The 26,946-nt window shown below is 45.9% G+C and overlaps 1 protein-coding gene and 1 long non-coding RNA gene across 13 annotated transcripts in view; one reads left to right on the forward strand and one right to left on the reverse strand.

The window, feature by feature from the left end:
• The window catches only part of HIC2 (HIC ZBTB transcriptional repressor 2), an 80,503-nt gene extending 69,887 nt beyond the window's left edge, over positions 1–10,616 (forward strand). For 10 of the 11 annotated variants that reach the window (XM_064522151.1, XM_064522153.1, XM_064522150.1 and 7 more), the window contains one exon: positions 1,421–10,616. In XM_064522151.1, coding sequence (XP_064378221.1) covers positions 1,457–3,169 — 1,713 coding nt within the window. In that variant the 5' untranslated portion in view covers positions 1,421–1,456 and the 3' untranslated portion in view covers positions 3,170–10,616. Of the gene's footprint in view, positions 1–1,065; positions 1,137–1,420 lie in introns of all 11 variants that reach the window. The other variant, XM_064522152.1, reaches the window with a different exon arrangement.
• Positions 1–26,946, reverse strand: part of LOC112985605 (uncharacterized) — a 74,249-nt gene that overhangs the window by 42,075 nt on the left and 5,228 nt on the right. Inside the window, exons 3-4 of one of the 2 annotated variants that reach the window (XR_010392068.1) lie at positions 19,628–19,789; positions 17,440–17,603 (exon numbers count right to left, since the gene is read on the reverse strand). This is a non-coding gene — a long non-coding RNA (uncharacterized LOC112985605). Of the gene's footprint in view, positions 1–11,681; positions 17,604–19,627; positions 19,790–26,946 lie in introns of those variants that run through there. The other variant, XR_003259786.2, reaches the window with a different exon arrangement.

Below are 26,946 nucleotides of genomic sequence, written 5' to 3' on the forward strand. Positions count from 1 at the left end.
AATGTAAATTGACCACCTTTTTCACAAATGAAATCCTCCTATTTATCACCAGTTGGTGAGAGTCAGGTCTGGGGGAGTATTTTTTAGCCTTAATATTGAAAATATTACTCAATATTTCTTTTTCTTGAGTACACATACTTGACCCAGAGGGAAGATAATGCAGTCTAATGCTTCATCATTTGAAATCTGATGGGACAGCATGTGGTACTGTGACTCACAAGCAATAAAAACATTAACTGTTAATTAGGCTACTGATGTTAGGAGAAAATTCAATCTCTTCATTTCTGTGGAAGTATGGCCTGCTCCTCTTTCAACAGGAGAAATCTATTTGAATAGTAAGATGAACTGGAAAAAGAAGAGAGAATGGGAAGGCTAAAGGTGCTTGTTGTATGCTTGGTATTTAATTCCTGTATTTGAACCTCAGAAACCATTTTAAGTCAACTATAAATAGAAAACTTAAACAGATAACTGCCTATTACAAACAGTAATTGCCACTTTCAAACAAAAACCTCAACAACAAAAGTCAAAAAACTGATCTTGGATTTCTAATGCAGCCCCAGCTTTAAATTCAAATTCTTATGAACTGTAATATCTACTAAACTTAAAATTGCAATTGGTTCTGATAGTCCTCAAACTAGGTTATTTCAAAAGGTCGATACTGCTGGGAAAGCCAATATAAATATCTAACTAGCTCAGCATCCCGAATTTCAGCCAGTTCAGGGTTGATTCTAGCCCTTAATGTCAATGGATTGCGATTGGACTTTGCCAGGGGACTGGTTTTTAAAGCTGGCATTTCATACTCGTAAGGAGATTTTCCATTCACACCTCAGTGTGATTAATTCCATCTTCAATGGATTTAGTTGTTACATGTCATTTTCTTAACCCCAGAGCAGTTGGGTGTTGTAAGAGTTCAACATGCAAGAGCCAAGAAACAAACTACAAGTTAAAGCAGGGAAGCTGCTGATGTTAACTTTTTCACATGCTCAGATATGCAGATGGCAGTAAAATAGGTGTTTTTTTTCTTTTTCTCTTTCCTTTTCTTCTTTCTGCTCATCTTCCCTTCAGATTTGTTTCAGGGAAGAGAAACAGCCTTCCCCTGTACCTAAGTATTGTTTTCTGCTGACATCTTTTGAATGGTAATTCCAGCCAAGCATGATTCCTTTTGTTTTTTGTTTTTGTTTTTTTTTTAAAAAAAAGCTATTTGCAAATCTGATTTTTAAAGACCTGAAATTTTAGCATGAGAAATGCTTCTCTCTGTATTCCAAGCAGGATCACAACTTGCAGAGCTGGAATGTGCCCAGAGCTCCTTAGTCAGTGTCAAACCTAACAGCAGACTGCACTGTATTAAACCAGTCTATTAAACGTAGACTTGTTTGAGTGGAAACAGCAGGTTCATACTTCTCATTCTCCTGTCTTATAGGTGGTAAAGTGAAGGTGAAAGGAAGAGAAGGTGGAGATGGAACTGCCAAATCATGCCAAACAACTGCTACTGCAGCTGAACCAGCAACGAGCCAAAGGTTTCCTCTGTGACGTGATCATTGTGGTAGAAAATGCCCTGTTTCGTGCCCATAAGAACATCCTGGCAGCCAGCAGCATGTATTTCAAATCCCTCGTCCTGCATGACAACCTGATTAATTTAGATACGGACATGGTGAACCCCACCGTGTTCCGACAGATCTTGGACTTTATTTATACTGGTAAGCTCTTAACGACTGACCAGCCCGGTGAACAGAACTTTAATGCTCTCCTCACCGCAGCAAGCTACCTCCAACTGCACGACCTGGCAGCTCTCTGCAGAAAGAAGCTGAAGCGGAACGGCAAGTCCTTTGCTGGCAAGGCCGGTGGCCTTGGTGTCGGGAGATCTGCCAGGAGTCAGAGACTTTCCACTGCTTCGGTCATCCAAGCTCGCTATTCAGGGTCAACCGAAGGGTTGAAGGGCTCGCACTCAAAGGAGCTGTCAAAGGGAAAGCTCTCCGATGATGAGGTCTTCATCAGCAGCTCCAACCAAGAGAACTGTCACTCCTTAAGCAGGGGAGCCAGTAAGAACGGCGGTGGGGGCAGCAGTGCAAATGGGAGCACCGGCGACCAGGAGCTAGGCCTCGACCTGTCCAAAAAAAGCCCGTCGCTCCCTGTTGCAGCCTCCCACGATGACACGCAGCACAGCGAAAGCCAGCATGGCTCTCCCCAATCTGCCTCAGCCCCCGCAGCCAACAGTGCCTCATCGTTTGACGAGTCTGGAGTCGGAGCCCCTCACAGCATGGCGGACAGCAGCGACCCCATGGAGATGGATCTGAGCGAAGAGTGCCACCACTCACTGACGGAGAGCAACCAGCGCAAGGGCCTCCGACACTCATCCCGCAAGAAGGAGTGGATCAAGAAAGACAACGCCTTTGACCGAAAGGAAGGGAGTAAAGATAGAGACGAGGGCGAAGGGCTGCCCAATGGTATTCTGCTGGGGCCCTTGTCCAAGTCGGTTGAGCGGAGTCTGGCTGGGGCCTATGGCGCAGACTTACCGTACCCGTGTAAGGAGGAGGTGGAAAATGGTAAGGAGAACAGTGATGACAGCGGCCAGAGTGAGAGCGAGAGTGGTGGGCATACTAGTGCCAACTACGTCTACCGGCAGGAGGGGTTTGAGCCTGTGGCCTACGGTGACAACTTGTATGTCTGTATCCCCTGTGGCAAAGGCTTCCCCAGCTCCGAGCAGCTCAACGCCCATGTGGAGACGCACACCGAGGAAGACCTTTACATCAAGGAGGAAGGCACATACGGCGGCAAGGATGAAGCCGAGGATTTGTCCAACCCCAACCAGTCCTATGCTGCAGAGTCCCGGCCCTTCAAGTGTTCAGTGTGTGAGAAGAGCTACAAGGATCCAGCCACGCTGCGGCAGCACGAGAAGACTCACTGGCTGACGCGGCCTTTCCCTTGCAACATCTGCGGCAAGATGTTCACGCAGCGGGGCACCATGACACGGCATATGCGCAGCCACTTAGGGCTTAAGCCCTTTGCTTGCGAGGAATGCGGGATGCGCTTTACCCGGCAGTACCGACTGACAGAGCATATGCGTGTCCACTCAGGAGAAAAACCTTACGAATGTCAACTGTGTGGTGGGAAATTCACCCAGCAGCGCAATCTGATCAGCCACCTGCGAATGCATACCTCTCCCACATAAGCCAAAGACTCCAGAATGAGCTTCGAGCCCATCCGCAGTGATTTACCTTTCTGTAGACTTGCTGCTTAAAAAAAAAGAAAAAAAGAAAAAAACAAACAAAAAAGGGGGCAACTCCCCATACTCTGTTCAGTCATGGGAGGCCTAAACAAATGTAGCTTTAACATTTAAAAAAAAAAAGTTCCTTTTTTTCCTTTTTTTAAAAAAAAGAAAGGTCCACAGCCAAGCTGATGCATTTTGCCCAACTCTCCCTCCAAATCTTGGGGATCTGGCAAGAAATGGCACTTCATTTTGTGCATGTTGACTTCATTCTGAATATTTGAAGCAGGAAGGGGGACCAGGTGGAACTTTTGACTTCTGTTGGCTGCCCCCTCCCTACCTCTTTCTTTTTGCATTACTATCACGCTACTAATGTCTTCTCTTAAAGCCAGACTTGAGAGAGGTATTTCTTGCCACTAAAAAGAAAATAAAGTCCATCTCCTTTTCAGGGGCCCAAGTAGCTATGGAACAACATAGCATTGCATTGACAAGTGCAGAGGCTGTGTCTGTGGACCATCCCCTGGGGTTGGCAGCCCCTTCTGATGCTGTGGGAAAGCCGTGGCAGTGGTGGAACCCATTGCACTGCCCCACGGGCGGGCGATGCAGCGGTGGTGAGAGCAGTCTCCCCGGGCGTGCACCGACTAGAGTGTTTCACTTAAAGAAATGGCAATGCTTCCCTCACCATCCCTCCCTCTTTTGGTTTTGGTCTTTATCCATGGCACACACAACCACATGCCACCTTTTCCCACAAAACACACAAACCTCTTCTGCCTTACCTATGACTGAACAGGGCCTGGATGCCCCAGGAATTTCTTTCAGTGAGCAGGGGGTCGTCTTTACTTTTCTAGTAGTTTCGTATGAATATTCTTTGCTTAGAGGTACTTGTTTTATTAAAGGAAAAACCATTGTAACGTTTATGTGAATGTTTGAACTGGAAGGTCTGAGGTTAATTCTAGGGTGGGTGGGTGGGGAGGGGGTTTGATGTAGGCTGGACTTGCTACAAGTTCCTTAGGTACTTTTTTATTATTTTTTATTTTATTTTTTGTGTGTGTGTATGTTTTTAGCTTTCCTCCCTCACTAAAGAGCGAGTCTGTGTGGACAGACTTGTTACCTTTGCTACCTCTTGAATTCATGAGAACAATAAGATGGTTAGTGAAAGATTAGGCTTTTTTTTTCTCTTATTGTAAGTAATTCAGTGTATAAAAGTAGAAGCTAAATTAAAGTTAAGGGATTTTTACCACCCTGTCCTTCCATCAAAAGTCAGCTAGAAAAATGTTAAAGCAAAGCTCAGCCAAAGACAAAGCAAAAAATACATGGAGCCAGAGGCTGTGCTGGCTGCTTGGACTGGCTCACTCAGCAGTCTCTTGGGTTTGTGTAGTCACTTTTTAGATAAAAAAAAGAAAACTTCTCTGAGCTTTCTGGGCCCTTTCCAGCTTTGTTTATTGAATCTGGATCCTATGGGGAGGGGAAAATGTCTCCCTCATCTTCCACTCCCCCAGCACATCTGGGTCAGTCTGTAAACACCTGGCAGGACAGAGGGTGAGGGCACAGCAGCCTATAATTTACTAGAATCCAGAGTGCAATAAGGTGGGGGAGAGGAGGAAAAAGCAAACCAAAGTGTTTCATATCCTCCCTTTTAGACAATTTAACACACGCACACAAAAAGTAAGAAAAATGAAAAGAAAAAGAAACAAAATGTTCTTGCAACATCTGCATAAGACATCACAGCCAACAGCTGCTATTGGTTTAGGAGAGAAGACAGAGAACTTAGCCCACCGATTCTTGGCCCCCTTGACTTTGTTGGCGTGACCTTGTGGAAAGCTATGGCTTATTTCAAGCCTCCCGTGACTGTGGTGGTAAAAATTCACAGCCAGTAGAATCATCCTTTCTGAACTGAATAAGGTTTACACTTGTGTTTTTCGTTTGTTTTTTTTTTTTTCTCTGCTCAAAACCAGTATAGTCTCTATGCGTAGGGTTTACCAAACCTCACGTTTTGTCTTTTTAAAAAAAACACAAAACCAATTTTTTTAAGTTTCGACCAAAAAAGAAAAAAAAAGAGTGAGCATGTTTGACTAAAACAAAGAAATATAAGCTTCATTTTCTATTGTTTTTTTGTTGTTTTTTTTATTGTTTTTGTTAAGGTAGACTAGTCCATAAGAAGTTTTTGGGTCAATTGAATGAACTGAGGAAACTGGAATCCAGGCTCCAAGCAATAGACAAACCAAACGGCGCTGCGCCTCGGCCTGGTGTCACGTTACAGGGACCACGCTGGCCCCGCCGCCCGCCCCTAGTGCCATTGTCTGCCCGCTCCCGCTCGCGTGAGTCGCGCAGCCGAGGGGAGCGTGGACTTGTTCTTTTTGATTATTTTCTAATTGTGCTGAGATGCGCTGTTTTCTTTTGGGGGGGCTAGGCGGGATTTTAGTGTCTTTAGCACTTCCACATTTTGAATATATATTGATTTTTCCTCCCCTCGATTCCTTGCCAAACCCCCAAGAACGTCCCCAGAACAGTCGCTGGGGGGAGGACAGGGAAGGCCTTGCCATCTATCTCCCTTTTTCCCAGAGCAGGGCTCAGCAGGGCCCAGGACAGCCGTGCAAGATTGGTTCCTAGGCACTTTTACCCTGCCTCCGGCTTTCACCTCCCCTCCAGCGAGCCTGCAGCTGCGCGAAGCCGTGCTGGCCCAGGCGGCAGCCAGGGCAGAGCTCCCCTGCTGCTGGCTGCCTGCGGACCCAGCAAGTCCAGATTTTCAAAATGATTTTTAGCTCTCTCCTAGAGAAATGCGGAGCAGCCCGGGGTGTGCGGAGCACAGCCAGCCGGTCGGCGGCCATCGCTTGCTCCCCCTCGTTTAAGCCAATTTTTACAAGCATTCGTGTGGGCGATGCATCCTCCCCTTCCCACCCCCAGGCCCCCTCTTCATTTGTTTCTTATGCCTTGAAAATCATTTTGAAGTTTCAGGACCCAATGCTATTTTTTAATTTTTTTTTTTTAGGAACGTCTTTTTTTTATTTTCTCCCCCCTCCCCCAGCACTTAAACAATACGACATAAAGTCTGTGTACAGCAAGAGTATTGTACAAAAGGAAATTTTGTTCTTTTTTCCAGTAGCTGTGTAAAGTTGTGTTCCATAGATTGAGTATAAACAACATTTTCCAAATTGTGACAGTAATAATGAATAATAATACTCAAAACTTCAGGGACTGTTTACGGCCTGCTTGGGGCCTAAACACTCAACTGCATTTGTACGACATAGTATTGTATCAAACATTTTTCTGTATTTTAATGAGAAAGCAAAACACTAGTTTCATATTTAAGATTTTAAGAGTTTTAGGGTGGGGGGGAGGGAGTTGCATTTTTGGTTTTTTTATTTTATTTTAATTTTTTTTGAAATACACAAAGAGCCTCAAGAGGAATAAAACAATTTAAAAACAAACAAAAAGAAAAAAAAACAAAAAGAGGCCAGGCAGCTTAAGTATATGCTTTAGTCACTTAGTTCCAGAATGTTTTCGGAATAACAGGAAAAAAAAAGATAAAATAGCAAAAGTTGTATAAAAAAATAAAGAAGCTCATACCCAAATTCACAAAACTATTTTTTAAACCAAAGCACATTTGAATGAGTATGGAACCTCACTTGGCTCAGAAAAGTACTAATATATTTATCTCATTGTTTACATAAACTTTTACAGTCTCAGACCTCAACAGATCTAGGGGCCAGTCAAAATTAATCTTTGCTTTTTCCATTGGTTTGTGTCCCGCAGGCTCCGGCAGCCCCCGCGCCGGGGGAGGGGGGCTCTGCCCCAACCCGCGCTCCGGCCCGGCTCGGGGAGGCAGGGCAGGCCCGCGGGGCGCTCAGACGTGGGCAACCGAGGGGGTTGTCCCCCAGCCACGAGCCAGGGCGCTGGGAGGGAGCCGAGGCACTCCTGGGGTGTCCCCGCCTGGGCCAGGAGCCGGGGGCCGGCTGCCCGCGCGGGCACCGCTTGCATGGGCCTAAGACATTAAACGAAGCGCCGCCCCGGCTCTGCACCCGGGGCAGGTGTCGATGCCTGTGTCCTCAGGCAGCCTCCCGCTTCCTCTGACCAGTGTGAGGGGGGACGAGGGAGGCGAGAAGCTCTGGAGCTCAGAGAAGATGGGAGCTGCTGTAGCCAGCACATCTCCTTAACGTTAGCCGTGGGAGCTGGGCCGTTAGTTCTGATCCTCTATTGCAAAACCACCAAAAAAGAAATTCCTGGCAAAAAACCAAAAGCCCAGCTCTGTGCATTTGGGGGAGTCAGCAGGAGCCACAAAGACCACAGAAGACACCAAAGAGCTATTGACACGCAGCTTCTGTGAGGCTTTGGGGCTGCTGGCGAGGGGAGCGCGGGCGCCTTGGCGCTGCCCTCCGCAGCGGGCGGCCGAGCGGGGCGGCGCAGCTCCCGGGCAGCACGAGGAGGTGACTTGGGTAGCTTTAAAGGTCTGGCGCCAGGGCGATAGCGCAGATGTGTAACGTCCTCCTTACGTTTGGAAGCGTGCCGGGCCCTGAGCCGTACTGTTTGGACTGCTTGAGCCACCTTTTAATTCAACAGCTGGATTGATTCACTCCAAACCTCAGTGTCAGGTGCAAAAGAGTCCAACCAAAACCCTTAAGGCTTTCTAGGTAGAAACCTAAGCTTGATTTGCATGTTAGAACAGTGTAAAGATTACCAATGAAGATAGTTTGCTAAAATACCGCTGAAGCCAAAAAAGGATAACAAAAACTTATAAACAGAAAGCTCCCCATAATTAGTTTTGACCCCTTGTAGCTTTTACCTTCTACACCAAAGCCACCTCAGGCATCTGAGGGGGGGCTGATGGAAAATGAAATATTAATTTTGCCTGGTCTTAATATCTAACAAAGATGGTGCAAACACTATTTGACAGTGTTGTTTTTGTATCAATATGTATGTGCAGTAATGAATGTATTTATTTCTCAGATTCTGTATGCACAGTTTTGCAATGTAATTCAGAAAGTTGCAAACACAAAGATGTGTCCGCAGGGTCTTCTCTACAGGATTTCAAAAAAATGAAAAAAATATATTAAAAAAAAAAAGAATCTCAGAGACTCTCAGCATAGCCATAAACCATAACCTGTGAAGACAATACAAAGACTGGACTTTTGTAGCTTTGCATAGAAGAGGAATTTATGTTTTGCTGTATTTAAATGTTTCCAGTTACAGTGTCATTCTTTTAAGATTCCTGTTTTGTTGGGTTTTTTTTCTCTCTCTCGTGTGTGTGGAAAGCATTGTTTTCAAGCAGTGCAGGTTCAAAGTCTGGGTTAGCAGTATTTTGCCGTGTCGCTTCAGTTATGGAAAGCAGGAGTATGGGTCTTGACCAGGGAAACATCCAGGGCACTCAGTGAAACAAAATGTTTTCTGAGGTGACTGCTGGCAAAATCTGGGGAATGTAGAAGTCATCAGAGGAATGGCTGCGTGCTGCCGATTGGCACTTGTGACTGAGACAAGCCCAGTGTCCCACCGGAACGGCCTGCGCTTTCCCTGAACGCCCTCCCCGCACTTACTGTTCACCTTGGAAGCAATAAGGATCTCAAAAGTGGGGAGCTGATGCCCCAGGTAGCTAGAGGAAGCTTCGTGCCAAACCCAGCAGCTTCTGGGCCATCTTGTGATGGGCCCTACAAATTATATTGAAGCATCAGATTCCCTAAAATATAAGGTGATTAAAGTCCCTGGGAAAAGCCGTATTTACAGAGCATCTCATTCCAATACTGGTAGAGTTACCAGTTGTGTGACCTGCTATAGCCCCCAGAATTAGCATGGAGAAGGATGTCTGTTGATTTCTGGATATATGCCAAATTCAGAAACCCTTCCAATCAGCTGTGCTGGAGGTAAGGGAAAAAGCAAACTGAAAATAACCAGACAGACAAAACCTCCCTAAGTTTTTAATGGGTTTGAGAAGATCTAGATTGTAAACATCTAGCTCTCCCCAGATAGCAGAAATGTTCATGACTGAGATAGATGGTGCGTTTGAATAAACACTTGTTTAAGAAAGAGTTTAAATCCTAAATGAGCACTGAGCTGTGATCCTGAAATAATCAAATGGACTCTAGCATTTTTCTTATTTTTTGTTTAAACTTGTTGATTTGCTCAGTAAAATCTCCCCTTTTTGTAAAGCCCTTTCTTTTCATAAGCTTACTCTTGCACTCCAAAACTTGCCATATTCTTGAAACAGAAAAGTTGGGAGTTGCTTTCAATAGCTAAAAGCAGCTCGTTGCAGTGTTTTAAGTCCCATGGTACTTTATTGCCCTGATTTTAGTGCAAGAGACAAGCAGGCAAGGAGTAGCTCATTCCCAGCCCCTTTCCACTCCTTGAATTTTGCATGTTTCAGGGTAGGGAAAGAAAGCAATTTCACCTCCTCCCTTTGATGATTTCCCATGATAGTCACTAAATTTACTGCTTTTCTCATAAAAGGAAAAGATTTGGGCTCCCTTGTGAGGCCGTGCCAGCTCTGCTTTAGGGCTCCTGGCTGGACCTCCTAGTCGGGAAGGCCTCTTCCTTTTAGCCTCAGTTCCTCTCCGTGCTGCAACACAGTTGCTCTTTATTCTGCTTTCCTTGTTCTAACTGGACTTAAAAATACTGAATCATAAAGTGAGAGATAGAAATGCATTTTCTGTTCACTTGATGCCACTTCATTATTGTCTCTGCCCTGTCACCATCCTCTTCTTCCCTTCCTTCCCCCTGTTCTTTCCCTAAGCATTTTGAAGCCCAGTGTTGAACACACGGGGATCAAGGCATCGAGGTTTTTTGAACACAGCAGACTGTGTGGGATGCAGTAGGAAGGGTTTAAAACAGAATACTCCATGCTACAAAATTTGTTGGCAGTGCAGGGACACACTTCATAGTGCTTGCCTTCCCGAACGAGTGGGGTGTTTTCTAAACTTTGCCATTCACAAGTCATCAATCGAAGCACCCAGGACAGCTGTTGCTCTGACTTCCATAGGAGTTTCGACTGGCTGAGGAAAAGTTGTCTGTGATGAGAGGACCTTGTTCTAGCTGGCTGGATATTTTTCCCTTTTTTATTTTAATATTTTAAATACAACTGTAAAAGGGATGTTGCATCTCTCTCTCTCTCTCTTTCTATCTCTCTTTTTAAAATTTTTTTAAGCCTTAACTATCAGTCAGCCTAGGAGCCCTGGATGTTTCCTGGGGAGGGGAGAGGAGGGCAAGGGCAAGGCCAACATTCCTGCTGCAATGTTCTGTTCATTTCCTTCAAGAGCTTGAATTCAGGTCAGAGCCACACATAGTTGTGGCTTCAACTCAAGTGTCATATAAAAAGATACAGAAATTATAATATGATCTCAGCATTCAGAAATTTGCAGTCTTAATGTACAGTGATGAGAAACTGTTATTTTATGATCTTTTCATTAAAAGCTTGATTGAAAAATTATATCTTTTGCTCCAGAATTCACCTTGTTCCTACAGCAGCCTGTGTCCATGCGTGCTCCCGCCCCGTCATCACTTATTCTTGCCCAGGGATCTGAACCTGCTACTTCATGAAGTAGAACATCCCCCCCTCAACACCCCCCCCCCCCCCCCCCCCCGTAGCCTAAAGAGCCACACGCTACTTTCCACGGTATGCCCCTGCCTGCTTTGCTCGCGAGCCCAGATCGGATGCTTGCTGGGATGTAAGAGAGGCGAGCGGCATGGCTGAGGTGCTGGCCACGCAAAATGGGGGCATCAGAATTTGACCTTTCTCGCTGCGACCTTGAGCAAGTTGAGGCTGTTCCTGACAAGCTACTCCAATGGATTTCTGCTCACATCCTAACCACAGTTTGACAACTGTGTTTGTCAGAGATAGTAGATGGTAGATGGACCAGCTGGTCCACAGATCCTCTCAGTCTGCTTGAGCTGTAAGTCTCGCTCCTTGTGCGCACCTTCGAGGAGCAGAGAGGAGCTGAAGTAGGAAAGTTTCCTAAATGCAATTGTGATTCTCTATCCATGGGGCAGTTGTGTAGGTAAAAGAGGAAACATTTCCAGAGGAAGATGGCTGTAAGTAGTGACAAAAACACTCACTTCAGATTTCAATCTCTCAGATGTTAAGAACCAGGCATTTTTCTGGGGCAGGTTAAGTGTGATCCTAGCAAAACAAACTGCAGCCTCCTTGGTCTGAGTTCTTCATAGTGTTTTCTGGTTCCCAGGCCACCTTTCTGGATCTAAGAATCCTTCAGCTAAATATAATATACAGTTAGCAGAGCCAAATTAAGTACCTTCGCTACAATGCAAAAGCCAAGCCAGTATTTTGCAGTGATTCCCTTTGTCACACTACTCAGCACAACGGGTTTGCTGGTTCTCCCAGAGCCTGGTGGAGTGGCTTAATATGCAGCAGAGTAACCCTGGCTTTCAATTCATATATATATATATATTTTAACACAATGCGGACTGTATTTTAAAGTGACTGACTGAAGGAGCTTCAAGTTTAGTCAGTTTTCTGACAGGTTGCAAAGTCAGCAGCACTGGTAAGAAAATCATTTTTATTTGTCCTTGGAGATGTGTTTTACCCAGCAAGGTTAAAGAGAAGGACAAAAATGAACAGAAAAACAGATGAAGAGCTACAGAAAACCGGCGGCTGGTTTTCAACAGTTCAGCTGTGGTAATGAGTCTGTACTCTTCTCCCAGCTACCAATGTCCTTTTTTTTTTTTTTTTTCTCCTTCTTCTTCTGGAAGGTTTTGCTTCCTGGCACCCATTCCTCTGTGGCATGAGTGGTTTCCAGCATAGTTAATAGATTGCATGTTCTGTTTTACTTTCTTTGCCGTGGTCAGCTCCTTTTCATCTCATAAGATCCTATGACAACTATACAAAACTCTGCGTATAATAACTCACAACTGAAACGCAGCTGCCTCTGTGGTGGGACACTGAAATATGTACAACTGAACTGCACAACTCAGGATGTAAAGGATACCAGCTATGTCTCAAATACCTTGGAATTTGTACTTTCCTTCCTCTGCTTTCATTGTCCCCATTTCTTCATAGGACTTTTCTCCCAAAACTTACAATTTCCTTCTCTCCATTGCCCTACTGCCTCTTGAAGAGCAAACAGACATCAGATCAAATCCTTGAATAATAGGTTTGCTTTTTGCTTTTTTGGAGGAAATACACTTTCACCAGAATTGGAACTTTCTTGTGGTAACAAAATTTTTTTCTAAATGAAATTTTGTTTCAGCCATTGTCGAAATCCCATTTTGACACTGTTGAGCAGCTACTGAGGCAGAATGTTTGTTTCTTAAGCGCTCTGATTACAAATATCACATTAAGAAGTTAAAAGGGAAGGATGTATTTTTTTAAAAAGAATAACTTGAGGTCAGTATAAGACAAAAGACTAATGCCTCATTTTGTAAGTTATTTCTAAAATATGCCTGCATCTTTTTTTGGATCAAAAATAAACTTCGAAGTGCTGGAGCTTTTATCTGCAAGTAATGCCAAAATTTCAATAGCTCTAAGAATGCTGAAGCTATTACCAACTATTAATTTTGCACACCTACCTGGGTTTTGTTTGTCTGAATGTACTAGAAAAAATGCCCAGATTTAAACAAACTGGTTTTGTGTGCACTTGTGCAAAGCCTGATGTGTATCAAGTTTAGTGTGACCTGGCTTAAATCAGTAATAGCTAAAACTCATTGTTCTTTGTCTAGAAAGTACTTCTTAAAGTGCTATAGGGACAAAAATCTAAGCATGCCATTTTTCTCATTTTCCTCTCTTCTGAGAGAGGAATTCTTCTCAAAATATATTACATATACTCTCTCAGAGCCTTCTCAGAAAACGATGTGTGAGAAATATCTAAGAAAAGCCATTCTCCTGCTGGGGTAGGAGTCACCGGCTGAGCCCTTGAGCAGCATGAGCTACCTCCCCGCAGCCCCCGGGAAGCTGCGCCCAGAGAAGCCCAGCTGACGGGGCTCCAGGCTGACTGCTGGCACAAGAGCTGTTCGCTGCCTTCCTCCTTCTCTACAGTGTATATACAGTCTTAAGCTCCCAACATGCCGAAAACTCAAATAATGCAATGCTTGCATCCCATTGGGAGCTTAGCCCCTAACTGCAAAAGCAATGCTGCTTTCATCCATCTCTGCACCTACATATCACTGTTCGCCCGCAGTCACAGTTTGCTCCTGGTAACACTACTGTATCTTTGTGCTAATGGCCTCAAGACCGTGCCCTTCTAGCATGTGAAGCCAGCACCCCCTTGGTGCTCACCCCGAGGTACCGGTACTCCAAAGCCCAGGCCAGAGGGCCAGAAATACTCCAGAGTTGGCTATCTGGGCCAGAATGGCTTCCCTCTGCGCTCCTTTGGGAGCTGCTCCTGCCTCCATTCGGCAGTTTGCCTCCTCCTATAGGTCACCACACCACATCTTCATTCTGCCCCTTGGTGGGTCTGTAGCACTGATCTGTTTTGTTGTTTTTTCCTCTGCAGCTGTGCTGTGTCTTAGTGATGAACACTGCTGGAAACTGCTGCAGAGCAAGGTCTGAATCCATATGTTTCAGCTCGGTAGGTTGAGCCAGTTCTAAGAAAGCACGATCTCCCTGCAATTACAGTGCATCCATGGCCCCAGTACTACACAGTGAAAAACATTCATCATACTGTCTTCTGCTGTTCCAGGTGCTAAGAAGAGAGGCCAATGTTGCTGGTATGTATCAGCCTAGGAGGTGATTGATGGTCCTGCCTATTTCCTTCGCTTTCTGCCTTCTCAACATTTTGCCCCTTCCCTTTAGTTTCTTGCTTAGCTACAGAGAAGAGCACTAGGAGAAGAGAGGTGGTGCTGCACTCCCTCAGCAGAACATAGTAAAATTTTTCAGAATTGGGCTCTGGTCAGCAAAGGCCTAATTAATCCTCCCTCTCTGTTCACATTCACCATCTCCTTCTTGTGCACAATAATTAGAAAAAAAAAATCTAACAGAACCCCACAGCCCTTTCCTCTGGCTTCAAACTCTGCCTGCATGTTAAAGCCACACGATCATTTACTTTTGGTTACAGATTTTGGATTTGATACAAATCAGGGACTCTTCCAGAAGTTGGACTCGAAGCAACCAGCAGACAAAGCTTATAAAACCATGGCAGTGGCTTCCTTTGATGTCAGAGCAGAGTGGTGGTAGAGCAGATGCGAGCTCCAAGTTTATACGCTCAGCCTCCCACCCCAGCATGCAACTGCAGGTACGTGAGGTTAGCTCACGTGCGTTGTCCAGTTGTCTGGTGTGCACCGACTGCACTGTATGGGAGCCGAGGATTCAGACGCAGGAACCTGGCCAGACTACGTAACCACATCCCTTAGCCACACAGCAAGCACTCTGTGAACACCAGGCAGGAATCTAGATCCACACCTGGGCTGATGCCACTATTTTGTAGCGGTACAGATCTACGTGCCTTCACTGTAACTGGCCCGGCCATTCAAATGCCCCCTGGGACAGGCTGGACAGATACAGGTACAGCGCAGTGATAAGGGCCACATCACCATGACGTCCCTTTTCAGCCTCCCAGGCAGCGCAACACCACGCAAGCGACAAACAGGCAGAACTAAGCTCTGGGTTTCTAGGCTTGTGGTCATCAGAGGCTCTCGCTACCCTGCCGCCTGGCAGCAGCCTCCTGCCAACGCCAGCGAGTCCCCTCGCCACAATAGCAGCCAAAGGCCAGCCAGGGAAGATTGCTCAACCAGGCCTTGATCTGTATTTTCCACTGCTCAGCCAGCAAACCCCTCCTTTTTTCCAGCGCAGCTGTTTTCCATCTCTGCTCAGGAAACATGCCCTGTTTTTGATTCCTGGGTCTTGCTTTATGAAGCAATCATGGGCAGGCTGTCTGGGTGGAACGGGTCACAGAGTGGCTGTGGGATAGCTTTGGATTCTGAAAGCCAACACAGAACAAAGGGGAGCTTTGCCAAGGCTCAGGTGAGCCGGGGGTCAGCACACAGGCAGGCTACTGACGCAAGCATGAACGCAGGGTTTTCTTTCTCCGGGCCATAGTGTTTGAACTGCCCCCTCCCTTTTCCTCTCCTGCCCGCTTGCCACAACCTTTTCCTTGTCAGATCCACATTTCAGGAACAATGGGCGGCGCATGGGTGATGGTGTCACGTTTTTCTTACATCTTACCCTTGCAGAACTCCTAGGCCAAGTTGGTTGCCTCTTCTAATGTCCCTAGCATTGTGCAGCTAGGTTAATAAACCGCCAATTTGTCCTCTGCTAGGCATCTTGGTTGACGGTACGATGACATGCAGCTTGCAGCCCTACTCACAAAGACACTTAGCCCCCTGGCACAAAGGATGGTGGGGTGGCAGATGGTGGGCAGAGGCCCGGGAAGAAGCACGGACCTGGATGTACTCTACTTAGACACATCAGCAGTCAGAAACACCCTGGCATTGCACTTCTTGGCTCTCTCCCCAAAATGCTGGAAATTAGCCAGCTCACTGGTCATATCGACCTGGAAATTAGCTAGCTGCTTTAAGGGTTAAGGCATTAACGTTAACACCATCTATAATAACTAAAAATAATATGTGTGCAAAAAGGTCTGAGTTACAGCTGTTATGGGAGCCATACCTTGGCTTTTCTGAGTCCTGTAGATGTAAAGTGTAGTCCCTCACAGTAAAGTCCTATAAAGTGTCAGTTCCTGCTTGCCTTTAAGCTGGAAGAGGTAGAAGGGGCAGTTATGATGAACAGTCTTGGAGCTCACAGAAGACATGCTCTGGAGCAGGCTTTGAGATCAGCAAGGGCAGAACAAATGGTGCTGGGGGCTGATCACTTTTTCTTCCAGGATTGGCAGAGGCAGTAACCCCTTCTAAGGCAGAACAGCAGGGCACTGTCACTGGACTGCCTGGCTGTGCAGCTAGGCAGAAGGAACAGACAGAAAAAGAGAAGTGAAGCAGAGTCCCATCTCCTTTTCTTCTACAAATTTATACTTGATCGGTTCTTCTAACTGGTTTAAGAGTGTCCACACAAGGGACTTACTGCTATAAAATGAAGGATTCAAAAAATCAGTTAATTGAATCAGTGCTGTCATCACATGAGCCACAGTCTGCAGCAGCAGCAGCAGCTGACATGCGGGCAGCAGCTAGGAAATCTTCTGCTATAGCTACTTGTTTGCCTTTAGTGGGAATCTTTGTTTCAGGGATGGGGATGCGGGTGGAAAGTGGAGGAATGGAAGGAAAGCAATCAGGCTCAGATGTCTCCAGTCCTGCATTGCAGTCCTGCCCAACAGACAGATGTAGCCTGCTCTTCCAGTCCTGGATCTCTTCTGAGCAGAGCATGCCACTCACACCAGATTGCGCAATAGCAGTTTGGGATGTGTACAAACACTGGCAGGAGGAAGGGATGTCAGTTCGCAGTGTAAACTCTGACCTAGCCTGGCTTCAAGCCACTGATCACAGTGACAAGGTGTGTATACGCCAGGGCTTGCCACATGCTCCCAGTACACTCTACACTTCTCAGCAAGGTTTGTCAGGTTCCTGCCATGCTTTGCTTTATATGCATACACACAACATAATCTATGGGTGCTCTTGTCCTACCTCTTCCCTTTGAAGGCAGCAAAGGCCAGAAGGATCTCCATTACTTTAGAGAGGATTTAGCTTAATCTCCAGAACTCCTGTCTTACAAGATGAATATCTTCCAAACCTCCTGACCACTGTGAACACCTTCCACGGATGGACATTAAGTTCCCTTGATTTGGTTTGAGTGCCTACCTGCTCTGCTTCTGCTTTTGGCCTGCACACTACTGTTCTGCAAACTATCACTCTACAGAAGACCTCTGACCACAAAGTCCAGGCCAGTTCTTGGTCCATGGCAAAATTGCAATACAAGTAAAACAACAATTTTCAGAGGGATCACCTCTTCTGTCAGTGTCACATAGCCCAGTAGTGGCTCATGTGTGGTCCGTGGGGCACATCCTCCCAGCAACATGGCCCTTTCACACCCTAGGAACCAGTGAGGCAACATTCTTGAGCAACAAAGAGAAGCATGACACAGTGGCACATAAAATGAACTTGTTAAACTTCTTCCCCAGCCACGTTCTTTCTGCTGGGCCCTGATTTAACCTTATCTCCAATACTAGCACCTTGCTTTTACCTTCATCCTTATTTCCTTAAGTAGTTATTACAGGTTTTTTTTTTTTTTTTTTGCATGAGATACAGTTAAAGAAGTTTATGGAAAGCAAATACTTGCTTTGTTTTGATGCCAAAGGTCAGTTTTTTCACTTCTTTTTTTTCATTGCTTTTTTCAGCCTAAACAAGAGATGACATACCTTTTGAAAAGCAGCTTTCCTGGGGTTGCTTGTGCCCTGAAAACATGCACCTGGAAATTCCAGTGCTTGAGAGGAGCTGTAAAAGATCAGTCCTTAAATGTTCTCGCTGCACCTGAAGAGCTAGAAGACGGACTGGGTTCCATCTTCAGAGGCCTCAGTCTTCCCTAGAAACAACAATATTGCATGGGTCAGTGCTGACATATAAGAGCAGACTAAAAGGGCAGGCTCCTTTCCCCTTAACAAAATCTCTTGAACGGCCTTCCTCCATCTCTCAGTAGAGTTAAGCAGACTTTCAGATAGGCTATGATTTGACAACTTCATTTCAAATTAAGCACTATACCAGCAGAGGTAACACATCTCTTAACACCACAGCGATGGTACCCGGCCAGGAGCACAAAGTAAATGTTCCCCAAGCCCTCTTAATAAATAGACTGAGCCCTAAAAGCTTTTGTATTGGCTTGTTCCACCTGCCTCATTGAGCCTGGAGAGAGGACAGGATTAAAGTGCATTTCTTTTATATGAAGCAAAGCCTGGCGCGTTCTACTGTTGGAGAGCACTAAGTTCCTCAGACAGCCTTGGGGTGCTTGAAGGGAGGATCTGTGAGCACATATGAAACAATGTGCAAGCACAGTATGAAGCCTGGTATAAAAGCCAGGATAGTTTAAACTGTGCTGCCTTCAAAGGAAGCCTGTTCTGGGCAAAATCAGATAACATCCCATCTAAACCAGGACTGCCCATGTCCCTTACGGCGATGGAACTGAACACGTATTAACTATGCAGTAGGAGGGAAAATTTCAGAAAGAGTCCTTTACATCTACAATGCTTCGATCATTCATTTAGCCTTTTGTGTCTTGGTACTTGCTACAGCCAAAGCACTCCACCAGGCAGCTGATGCCAAGGGTTTGGCTGCTTTAGAAATGTGCGTAGCAATAAGTAAAGTTAGCAAAGCTATGTCGGGCTGCTCAGGTCCTTATCCAATCAAGTTCCCAAAATCTCCAAGGATGGAGCTTTCACCTCCTTGCTAGGCAATCTGTTCTAGCGCTTAACCCACTCTCACTTACATCCTGCCCCTTACATCCAACGGCATAGTTAATTCTACAGGCTGACAGGTTTGTCTGAAATGCCAACTCTGTGCTTTCTTCCCTAACTGGAGGTGTGGGGGTTCCAGGAGTGGGGAAAGTCATGCAGTGGCACTGTTCCAAAGGGAGCCTGCAATGCAGTTATGTACGGGCTGGAGGGGCCCAGGGGTGTGGAGCTGAAGATGGACAAAAGAACTGGTAACTGGCTAGGCCTTGCCTTTGTTTCTCCAGACCTAGGTTAACCATGCTGGGAAGCTGTGTGCACATTAGGTAATGGTATGGAAAAGCTTTCCCTCTAAAGGCACATTCTGTGCTCATGCTCTTTGCTGCTGTGCAGCCAGCAAGCTCTCCTTCCTCTTCCTCAGCCTCATGGGCCTGGGTCTGTGGAGGAGTCAGCACATGCAAGGGCTTCAAGGGGGGGACATCCTCTTGCTCAACTCTTTGGCTTGTTAAGGAGTGGTATTGTGTGATGCTAAAGACAGAAGCAGGGCATGGGTCCTGAGCAGCTGGTGTGGTACGGCACGGAGGGAGAGACAGCCTGAAGAGCTCTGCAAAGCTGAAAGCAAGAGACACTCCTCTTCTTCTCTAGGCAAGCTAAACCCCAGTGACTCCATTTCCTTTTACAAGTTAAGTTAGAGGGATATCTATGTTTCAGAAAGTAGGAGTAGGAGGAATTCAACTAGCGCCACCGTATCTGCCCCCACTGTGCATTTAAAAGTACAGAGGGCCTTGCTTTCCTCTAACAAATGGGTAAAGGGAAAGGCCAGGGACTGGACATGTATTCAGATCCTGAAGTTATTCTCCTGGCTTTGATAGGCTTAGTTATAGTAGGGCTGGGAGCCAAGTACAAATCTGTCTTGAGCCATTCCTTCTCCTCCCCCACTAAAGAATGATCTTTAAGCTCTGGACCCTCATCTCCACCCAAAATGACTGCCCTGATTTATTTTATGCTTTTTTGTTTTTTCCTTTTAAATCACTTCTAAGCTAAGCTTTTGTTTGCCAAGTTTTCAGCCTGGAGCAATTTTTTACAGTCAAATTATAACCTCTTCTCCTTCCCCTTGAAAAAGAGGTGTTTTTCTGGATATGCTGCTGTCCCACCCATTACTCACCTTGCTGCAGTGAGCCAGAGAAGATGGCAGGCTTTTTAAATAACCACATCTCAAAGTTCAGTGTTGCAGGCATGGGCACACATCTGGTTAAGCCATTTCCCTCATATCTTGGCTCCAAATCCTTGGCTGAGACCTCTCATGGCAGCAGACGAGTCCAGGGAGCTGAGAGGGAGGAGAATAAAGGAGACAAAGTGGTTAGGTTTCTCAGAAAGGGAATGGTTGTGGGCTGAAGTATAAAGAAATGCCAGGACTGGAGAGTCTGCTCTCTCAGCATGTTACAGGGTTTTGACTCTCCAGGGCTGCATGATGCTACCCTGTGCTTGGGAAGCCCCCTCTAAAGCACAGGCTGCCGAAAGAAGCAGACTTCTAAGGGCCAGTGCCTTGCATTGAAGGGAGAGATGGGAGGTGGTCTAAAAAGGTACCGTGACCTGGAGCCTCAGGGAGACTTGGACACTTCTCTTTCTTCCTCAGGGATTTCTGTTCCCTCACTTAGACACCAGTGAAAGCCTCAAAATCCCTGCTCAGCTGCCAATGAATTCCCGACACTGATCTGAACTGGGTTAAGACTTTTTATTATTTTTACCAGCTCTTTCCGCCTTGTCCCACAAGATCAGCCAAAGGTTGTCTCTCACTCCAGGTAGACTGCCCACCTCCCCGCCGGACTCCCCTCCTAAGGAATTGCACCATGTTGGGAATCCATGGTGCTGTCATTACTTGAAGGCTCTGAGTTGCAAGCTCAGGTGGGTTTCACTGGTGTAGCTGGAGCAGGAGCTATTCCCAGTGCTCCAGTCCTCTCCTCTGCCAAAAACTGCTGCAGTTCCTGAGCCGCTATAGTTTACAACTTGACATTTTCACAAACTCTGGTTTCAGCAGCCAGTTAAGTGATGTGCTAGACTTTAAACTACTTTTTGCACAGGTCTTCTATAAACATACTAGAAGGGGAATTGACAGGGAAGGAGAACAACCAGCATTTGGCACAACGAAAGGGCCAATCCTGGCAGTGAGCATCTTTGCAGAGAGGGAAGCTGGAGCCAGAATGAGCTCTGAACTTGGTGACATTTTCAGATGGGAATGGCTGCACAGAAAATGGCACACCTTGGAGTCTGAGAAGGTCTAGGGTAAGAAAACCACAGAACAAAACCCCTGTTGCTTATGCTGTGAGTTAGGATCAAAGTGGGGGTAAGAAAGAGGAGTCTCTTCCTACAGACAAGCTCTCAGCTGCGTATTAACTCACACCGCCCAGGGAGTCGCAGACAGTGAGGACTGACAGGCACCCTTCTGGTCCGTCTGCTTGCTCCAAGGCAGGTCAGCTCTATCTGCCATCCCTGACTGAAATTTTTATACCCTAATTTAAAAATTTCCCTGCTAGACCCCACAGCCACCCTTGCACTTTATTCCAGGGCTTCATTAGCCTAACTGCTAGAAGGATTTTTTCCTAATGTCTTGCTGCAGTTTAAAATTTTGACATTTTGTTCTATATGCCCTGGATATGGAGAACAAATTATACCCATCCTCCTCGTATGACTTGAATTGCCCCTTGAGCCCTTTACTACTTCATGATGTTATCACATTTTTCCCTCATTCTTCTTGTTTAAGAGCCTCAGGCTCTTCAAGCTCTCCTTTTCTAGACCTCCAAGATCCTCTTCTCATACCTCGAGGCAAATGCCAGGCTTGCTCTCTCAGCAGAGAATGGCACAGGCCCACACTTGGGGGCAGGGACTGAAGTGTAGTTATGTGACAGATTGCCTTAAGTAATAGAGCCAGCTAGAAAATTTCCCCTTCCACTGTTTTTGCTGCTGTGCTACAGTTCACCCCTTCCCTCAGTTGTGATTATCAATTAGTCTGCAAGCCACGTTCCAGTGAAGCTGTTCCCTGGAAAAATACAGATTAAAAAAATGTGGAGAGTTATTTTTAACTGGGATATTTTCAGGGATCTAGTGAGAACTTCTTAAGATAGTTTCACCTCCCAGGACAGCTTATCACAATTACTCCCTCAGAGGTATTTTGCAAGTATGGTCATAGCATCACAGGATTGCTGAGTTTGGAAACACCTCTGGAGATCATCTAGTCCAACCCCTCTGCTCAAAGCAGGGTCAACTACAGCAGCTTGCTCAGGACCATGCCCAGACAGGTTTTGAAAATCTCTAAGAATGGAGACTCCACAACCACTCTGAACAACCTGTTCCTATGTTCAATCACCCTTACAGTAAAAAAGAAAAAAAAAATTCTTATGTTCAAATGGAATTTCCTGTATTTCCGTTTGTGTCCATTGCCTCTTCTGCTTTCAGTGGCCACCACCAAGAGTCTGGCTCCATCTTCTTTATCCCTCCCATCAGATATTTATACACATTGATCAATCATATCAAACGCCAAAAACCTGCTCTTTTCTCTCCTCTGCACCTCTTTTCTCCCCTTAATACTTGGTTTGGACTCCAGTTTTAGGAAGCGGCCAGGGTGATGCACACAGCTAACAACCACTCAAGGGAGCTCAAGTGTTTGTTCCTGTTCTGATCGTATCTACGTGACCAAGCCTGAGGTGCTAATACGTGTTGTTCTTAACAGCAATGAAGAAATAGGGAGGCAGTCACCATGGACAACAACAACAAAGCCAAAATTAGAAGATGGGGATGGAGAACTTCTCAACTCTTTTTCCATACCACAATCTTGACATTCATTAAAAAGGGCAAAAAAAACCCAAGCATCAAGTCTAAAAGCATCAAGCCTGCAGGGTGATAAATACTCGAAAGCCCATTCTGAGAGTAAGGAATTTTGTGAAGTCTGCCTCAATCTGCAGACTGTCTGAGAGACATGAATAGCCTCTGCTCATTTCAACAGAAGATAACCAAGAGCCATAGTTCTGGAAAGGGCAAGGAAGGATAAGACAGCAGCAACCTTGTACACTCCTGCAAATACTGGGGTTCTTACCTGGCCTCCAAACTTCCCTTTTCCAGGGAAGGAGTATGTGGCAGGGTGGAGACGGAGAGAGTCGGAGAGAGTCGGAGAGGAGAGGAGAAAGCAGCTCTGCTCCTCTCTCTGCTCTCAGTGTTCGAGCGGTGTGCCAAGATCCCAAACTGCACTAATCTGACCTTGCCAGACGTGTCAAGGAACAATCACATGGGTGTCTGTCCTAGGGACTTCACATTCAGAGTCTGCAGCCCTTCAGAGATGTATGCACTTGCTTGGTTTATAGCTGCTCATATCAACAGGATATGAATGAATTACAAGCAAAGAAGAGAGGGGACAGAAAGGTTGGGACATGCATATGTCTCATTACATACCCATATATACTCTCTGTGAGGGCTGTCGAGAGCAGAAGACAACCACAGACCACGTTTCTCTCTACCAGGCGAAAAATTTTACAAACTGTGGTTACTGGTGACCCTTCCCCTTGTCTAAAGCCTAATTTTGCACTGGAATATTTATGTGTTTCATACATTTCCCCTCAGTAATGATCTAATCACGCAGAATTCTTTTGGTATTAATCAGAAGAGCCGGGGAGCGCTCTGTGGTTAATATTATCAATGGGGATGTCACGAAGCCTTTGACAGGATTACCCTTGGAATTTGCCATTTATTAACCAAGCCATTAGCTAAAATGGCAGGGCAGGGGTGGGGCTGGCTGTGTTTTGCATAGGGGAGATGGCTTGGTTGAGGGTGGGGAAGCTGAGGGTGGCGGAGTTTTGTCTCCATCTGATTCGGCGATCTCGAACAGCTGCCCTGGCAGCCCTGAGATATCTCTCTCCATCTGTGTGTCTTTCTTTGCTTTCATCATCTCTTCCCACTATTGGGAAACCATCACAAATCAAGCCACAGACTGCGCTAGGAGAGCTTGCACCACCAAGTGCAAGCCTGTGGTCCCAACGTGGGGAGGAAGGCAACAAACCCCCCGTTACAGGTTGTTCTGCTCTGGGAACCAGAGATAAGTGCTTCAGCCCTTAGGCCAGGGCACCAGCAAGGAGAGACCGGGCTTAGAAAAAGCAACATACTAGACTTGCAGAAGCAGCTGGGATACAAAGTGGGTGCATGCAAAACGTTTAGCCAAGCCAAGAGAAGAAACAAAACCAAAAAATCATTTTCTGTCCTTAAAATTTAGTGCTGCTCTTCACTCAAAGCAGACAGATGCTAAACATGATGGGACAATGGAAGAAGCCAATCAACCATGAGAAAGGAAAGAAATGCAAAAATACAGCTGCCAAAAAAAATCAGGTTTCTACCCCAAACTCTAGGTGCTAGGCATCATTTTCCGTGCTCCAGGAAATTTCATACAGGCTATTTCTGGCGGGAACTTTGGCAAACTTGAGTCTCAAAGATGTACCAGAGAAGAGACAGCCAGAGGCACTTGGCACCAAAAGCGGCTAGGCCATGAAGCAAAGGGCCAAAGAGTTAAAGAAACTCCCTGACACATTCCAGGATGTGTCTTATTCATTCCTTATTCAAGCTGGAGAGGGAAAAGCAAATATGAGACCTGTGTTCAGTGCTGTTCTTCTAACAGCACACCGCAGAGTGATCGGGAAAGCCTGCAGGAATTCCCCTGCACTGCCACTTCTGCAGGATGACGCCCCGGCGATGGCACCCGTTTCCTGAGGCGCCAAACAGGGCGCAGTGACCCTGCAGGACCCAGGGAGCACCGTGCTCCAGCACAGGCGCTCTGGCAAGGGGGCAACACTCACCTCTCAGGACAGAGACGAGTCAGCGCCGGGGGAGCCTAAGGTGGATGTATCACCCGCAGTGACCAGGCTTGCAAGCAATCGCAGGAGCATCTCCACTTCAGCAGCTCTCAAAGACCCGTGAGTTTGTGCACCGCAGCTCCTGGCGCTGCATTCGGATATACCACAGCGTTTACTTGTCATGATTAGCGCAGCGGAGCAATGGGACTCGGCACGGAGTAGAACTGGGCCCTTGCAGAGTGTTTAGACAGAGAAATGTTGCTCTTCTGTAACAGAGCACTGAATATAGAAAGGCAAATGCGGTGCCATTGCTTCTTAAATCCTGTCCTGCCTGGGCAGCTAAAGAAAGAATTAACACAAGAGTCCAAAATACTGTAGGAACAAAAGTACATTCAGTCCATACCTTCCTCTGCTGCAGTACGCACACGCGCAGAGTATATTTATGTAATCTCATGCACTCTCACTTCAAATACTGCACTTAGGCATAGAAAGCGCTGCAAAAAGAGACCCTGAAACTTCAGTAAAATTTGTAAAATGGAGTCCCTAGATCATAAAGCAAGACCTTGCAACAGCCCTTTACCAGTTATTCAGCAGGAATAGAATTAACCGAAAATTCAACAGCTAGTCCATAACTTTTCATAGCTCCTACGGAAAAACCTATCGACTCATGTCTCAAAGTCCAGGTGTGAAATTCCTATTTCTCCATTTGTTCCAGCAATCTGTCTCATGAGGGAACATCCCAGAAAAGGTTCCTCCTCACCAAGTACTTTGCACAAGTCTGGCTTCCAAACCTGAAGCCCCCAGTTCAATGCCACCTTCTCTACCTTAACCAGTCTTGGGTTTGAAAAGAAGGCTACAGGTTCTCCCAAAGCCTCTCCTTGAGGCTGCCTGTGCCAAAGAAGTCCACCCAAAAGATAAATGATAAGCCAAAAAAATGTCAACATAAAATAGAGACTCAACCTAGGAAAACTGCTGCTGATATTCGGGAGCAGAAACCACATGCCTCTTGCCTGAACAATTTCCAAACCATAAATGATGTTTAATGTGGAAAAAGTCATAAATGTACAAAAGTTACTTCTAAAACCAAAAACACAGAGTTTCTTACTTATGGCTTTGATGAATGAAGTGTGTTGTATTCTGGCGTCACACTTTTGGCACTCTAAAGAGTCTTTCTGTTAGGTGGAAATTAAAGGTGCTGCATGTCAGCATGTCCACTGGCTTGGCAGCAGACTGGCGAGTGCCCGTCAGGATCCTAACACAGGCTGTGTCTGATGACTGCTCAGCAAGATGGAGTATGTTCTCCTTCCATTAGTAGAATATCACAAGAAAGAGTTAAACATACGAAAAGGACATAAAATACTGCTCTCCATCATGTTCTCTTGTGCTCTCAGTTCCTACCTGTCTTTCAGCAAAGCACTCGTTTCTGTCTGTCCAATCCAGCAAGGGACAACGTGCGAATGAATCATGGACAAATCAGAAACAGTTCATATAAAGCGAAGTAGATTACGGTATTTCAAGAGGACACAAAAGTTAAGAAAATGGTGTTCTAGTCTCCTCTCCGTCGCTGTTGATTTGCAGACATTTCCAAGAGTGTTCCAAAACTATATCTGAAATTAAGCTTTTGAAGTAAACAGTTTGCAGTGGGTGCCAAGATTGCTTTAATGCCAAAACAGAAAACTCTGCCTGTCTGGCACATGCATCACTTTCCAAGCAGGAAATCCAACAAAGCATTTAATACAACAGACATCATTTGATAGTCTCAACTAAGACGCCCACTTGGCACTGGCAGTAACCAGTATTCCATTAACCGAATGCAAAAGTGATGCTTGCCTAACTCGTTATCATGCAAAACAGTAATGGGAGTATCTTCCTCTTTTGAAGTCCACTGGAAGTGGAAGAGTCGGCTGGAAATGCCTGGTACACAAGCCCTACAGAGCATCTGAGAACCACCCTTGCGAGGGGGAAGCACACAGAACAATACTGAAAAGCAGAGCTTCACAGCCTGCTCTGTACTGCCAGCCGCACCTCCTGCATGCCACACTGGGAAATCCTTACAGGAGCTACAGCCACTGGGAACACAGGGAAGTAAAGCTGATAAATGTTCCACGTATTTGTTTCAGGAGCTGGAAGAGGACAGCATGCCTGCAGCTGCCCAGGCAGCTCTCTGAAGGCTACTAGTGACCTGTCTGCAGACCACATTTTTGAGTAGAGGTATCTGAGCTGTTTTCTTTTTTCCCCGCCACTATTTACTTTTCACATCATGTAAACTAAGACTTTTGTACAAGGATCTTATTCTCTTCCTGCATCGGTGAGAGGCATAGGGTCACATCCTGACCTAGTGTGAAACGGAGCTATATTAACTCCTTCACTTACAAAAAGCAGTGTCCCTTTGAAAAAGCAGCGACGGATATTGCAAAGGCAACTACAAACACGCATACAAACCCTGCCACCAGACACCTGGGATGAGCAGTCATACTATCAACATTTGAAGATTCATCGTTTTTCTAGGCAAGGGTCAGAGCTGACAATACTGCATCATCATATGATTCATTTAAGTGTACTCCTCAGAGATTTCCTGAAGCTTCACCCTTAACTCAGAGAAAAAGAATGCTACCCACCGATGAGCCTTTTGAGCAGATCCTGATTTTCATCG

The sequence above is a fragment of the Dromaius novaehollandiae genome, chromosome 17 (genome assembly GCF_036370855.1).
Source record: "Dromaius novaehollandiae isolate bDroNov1 chromosome 17, bDroNov1.hap1, whole genome shotgun sequence".
Lineage (NCBI taxonomy): Eukaryota > Metazoa > Chordata > Aves > Casuariiformes > Dromaiidae > Dromaius > Dromaius novaehollandiae.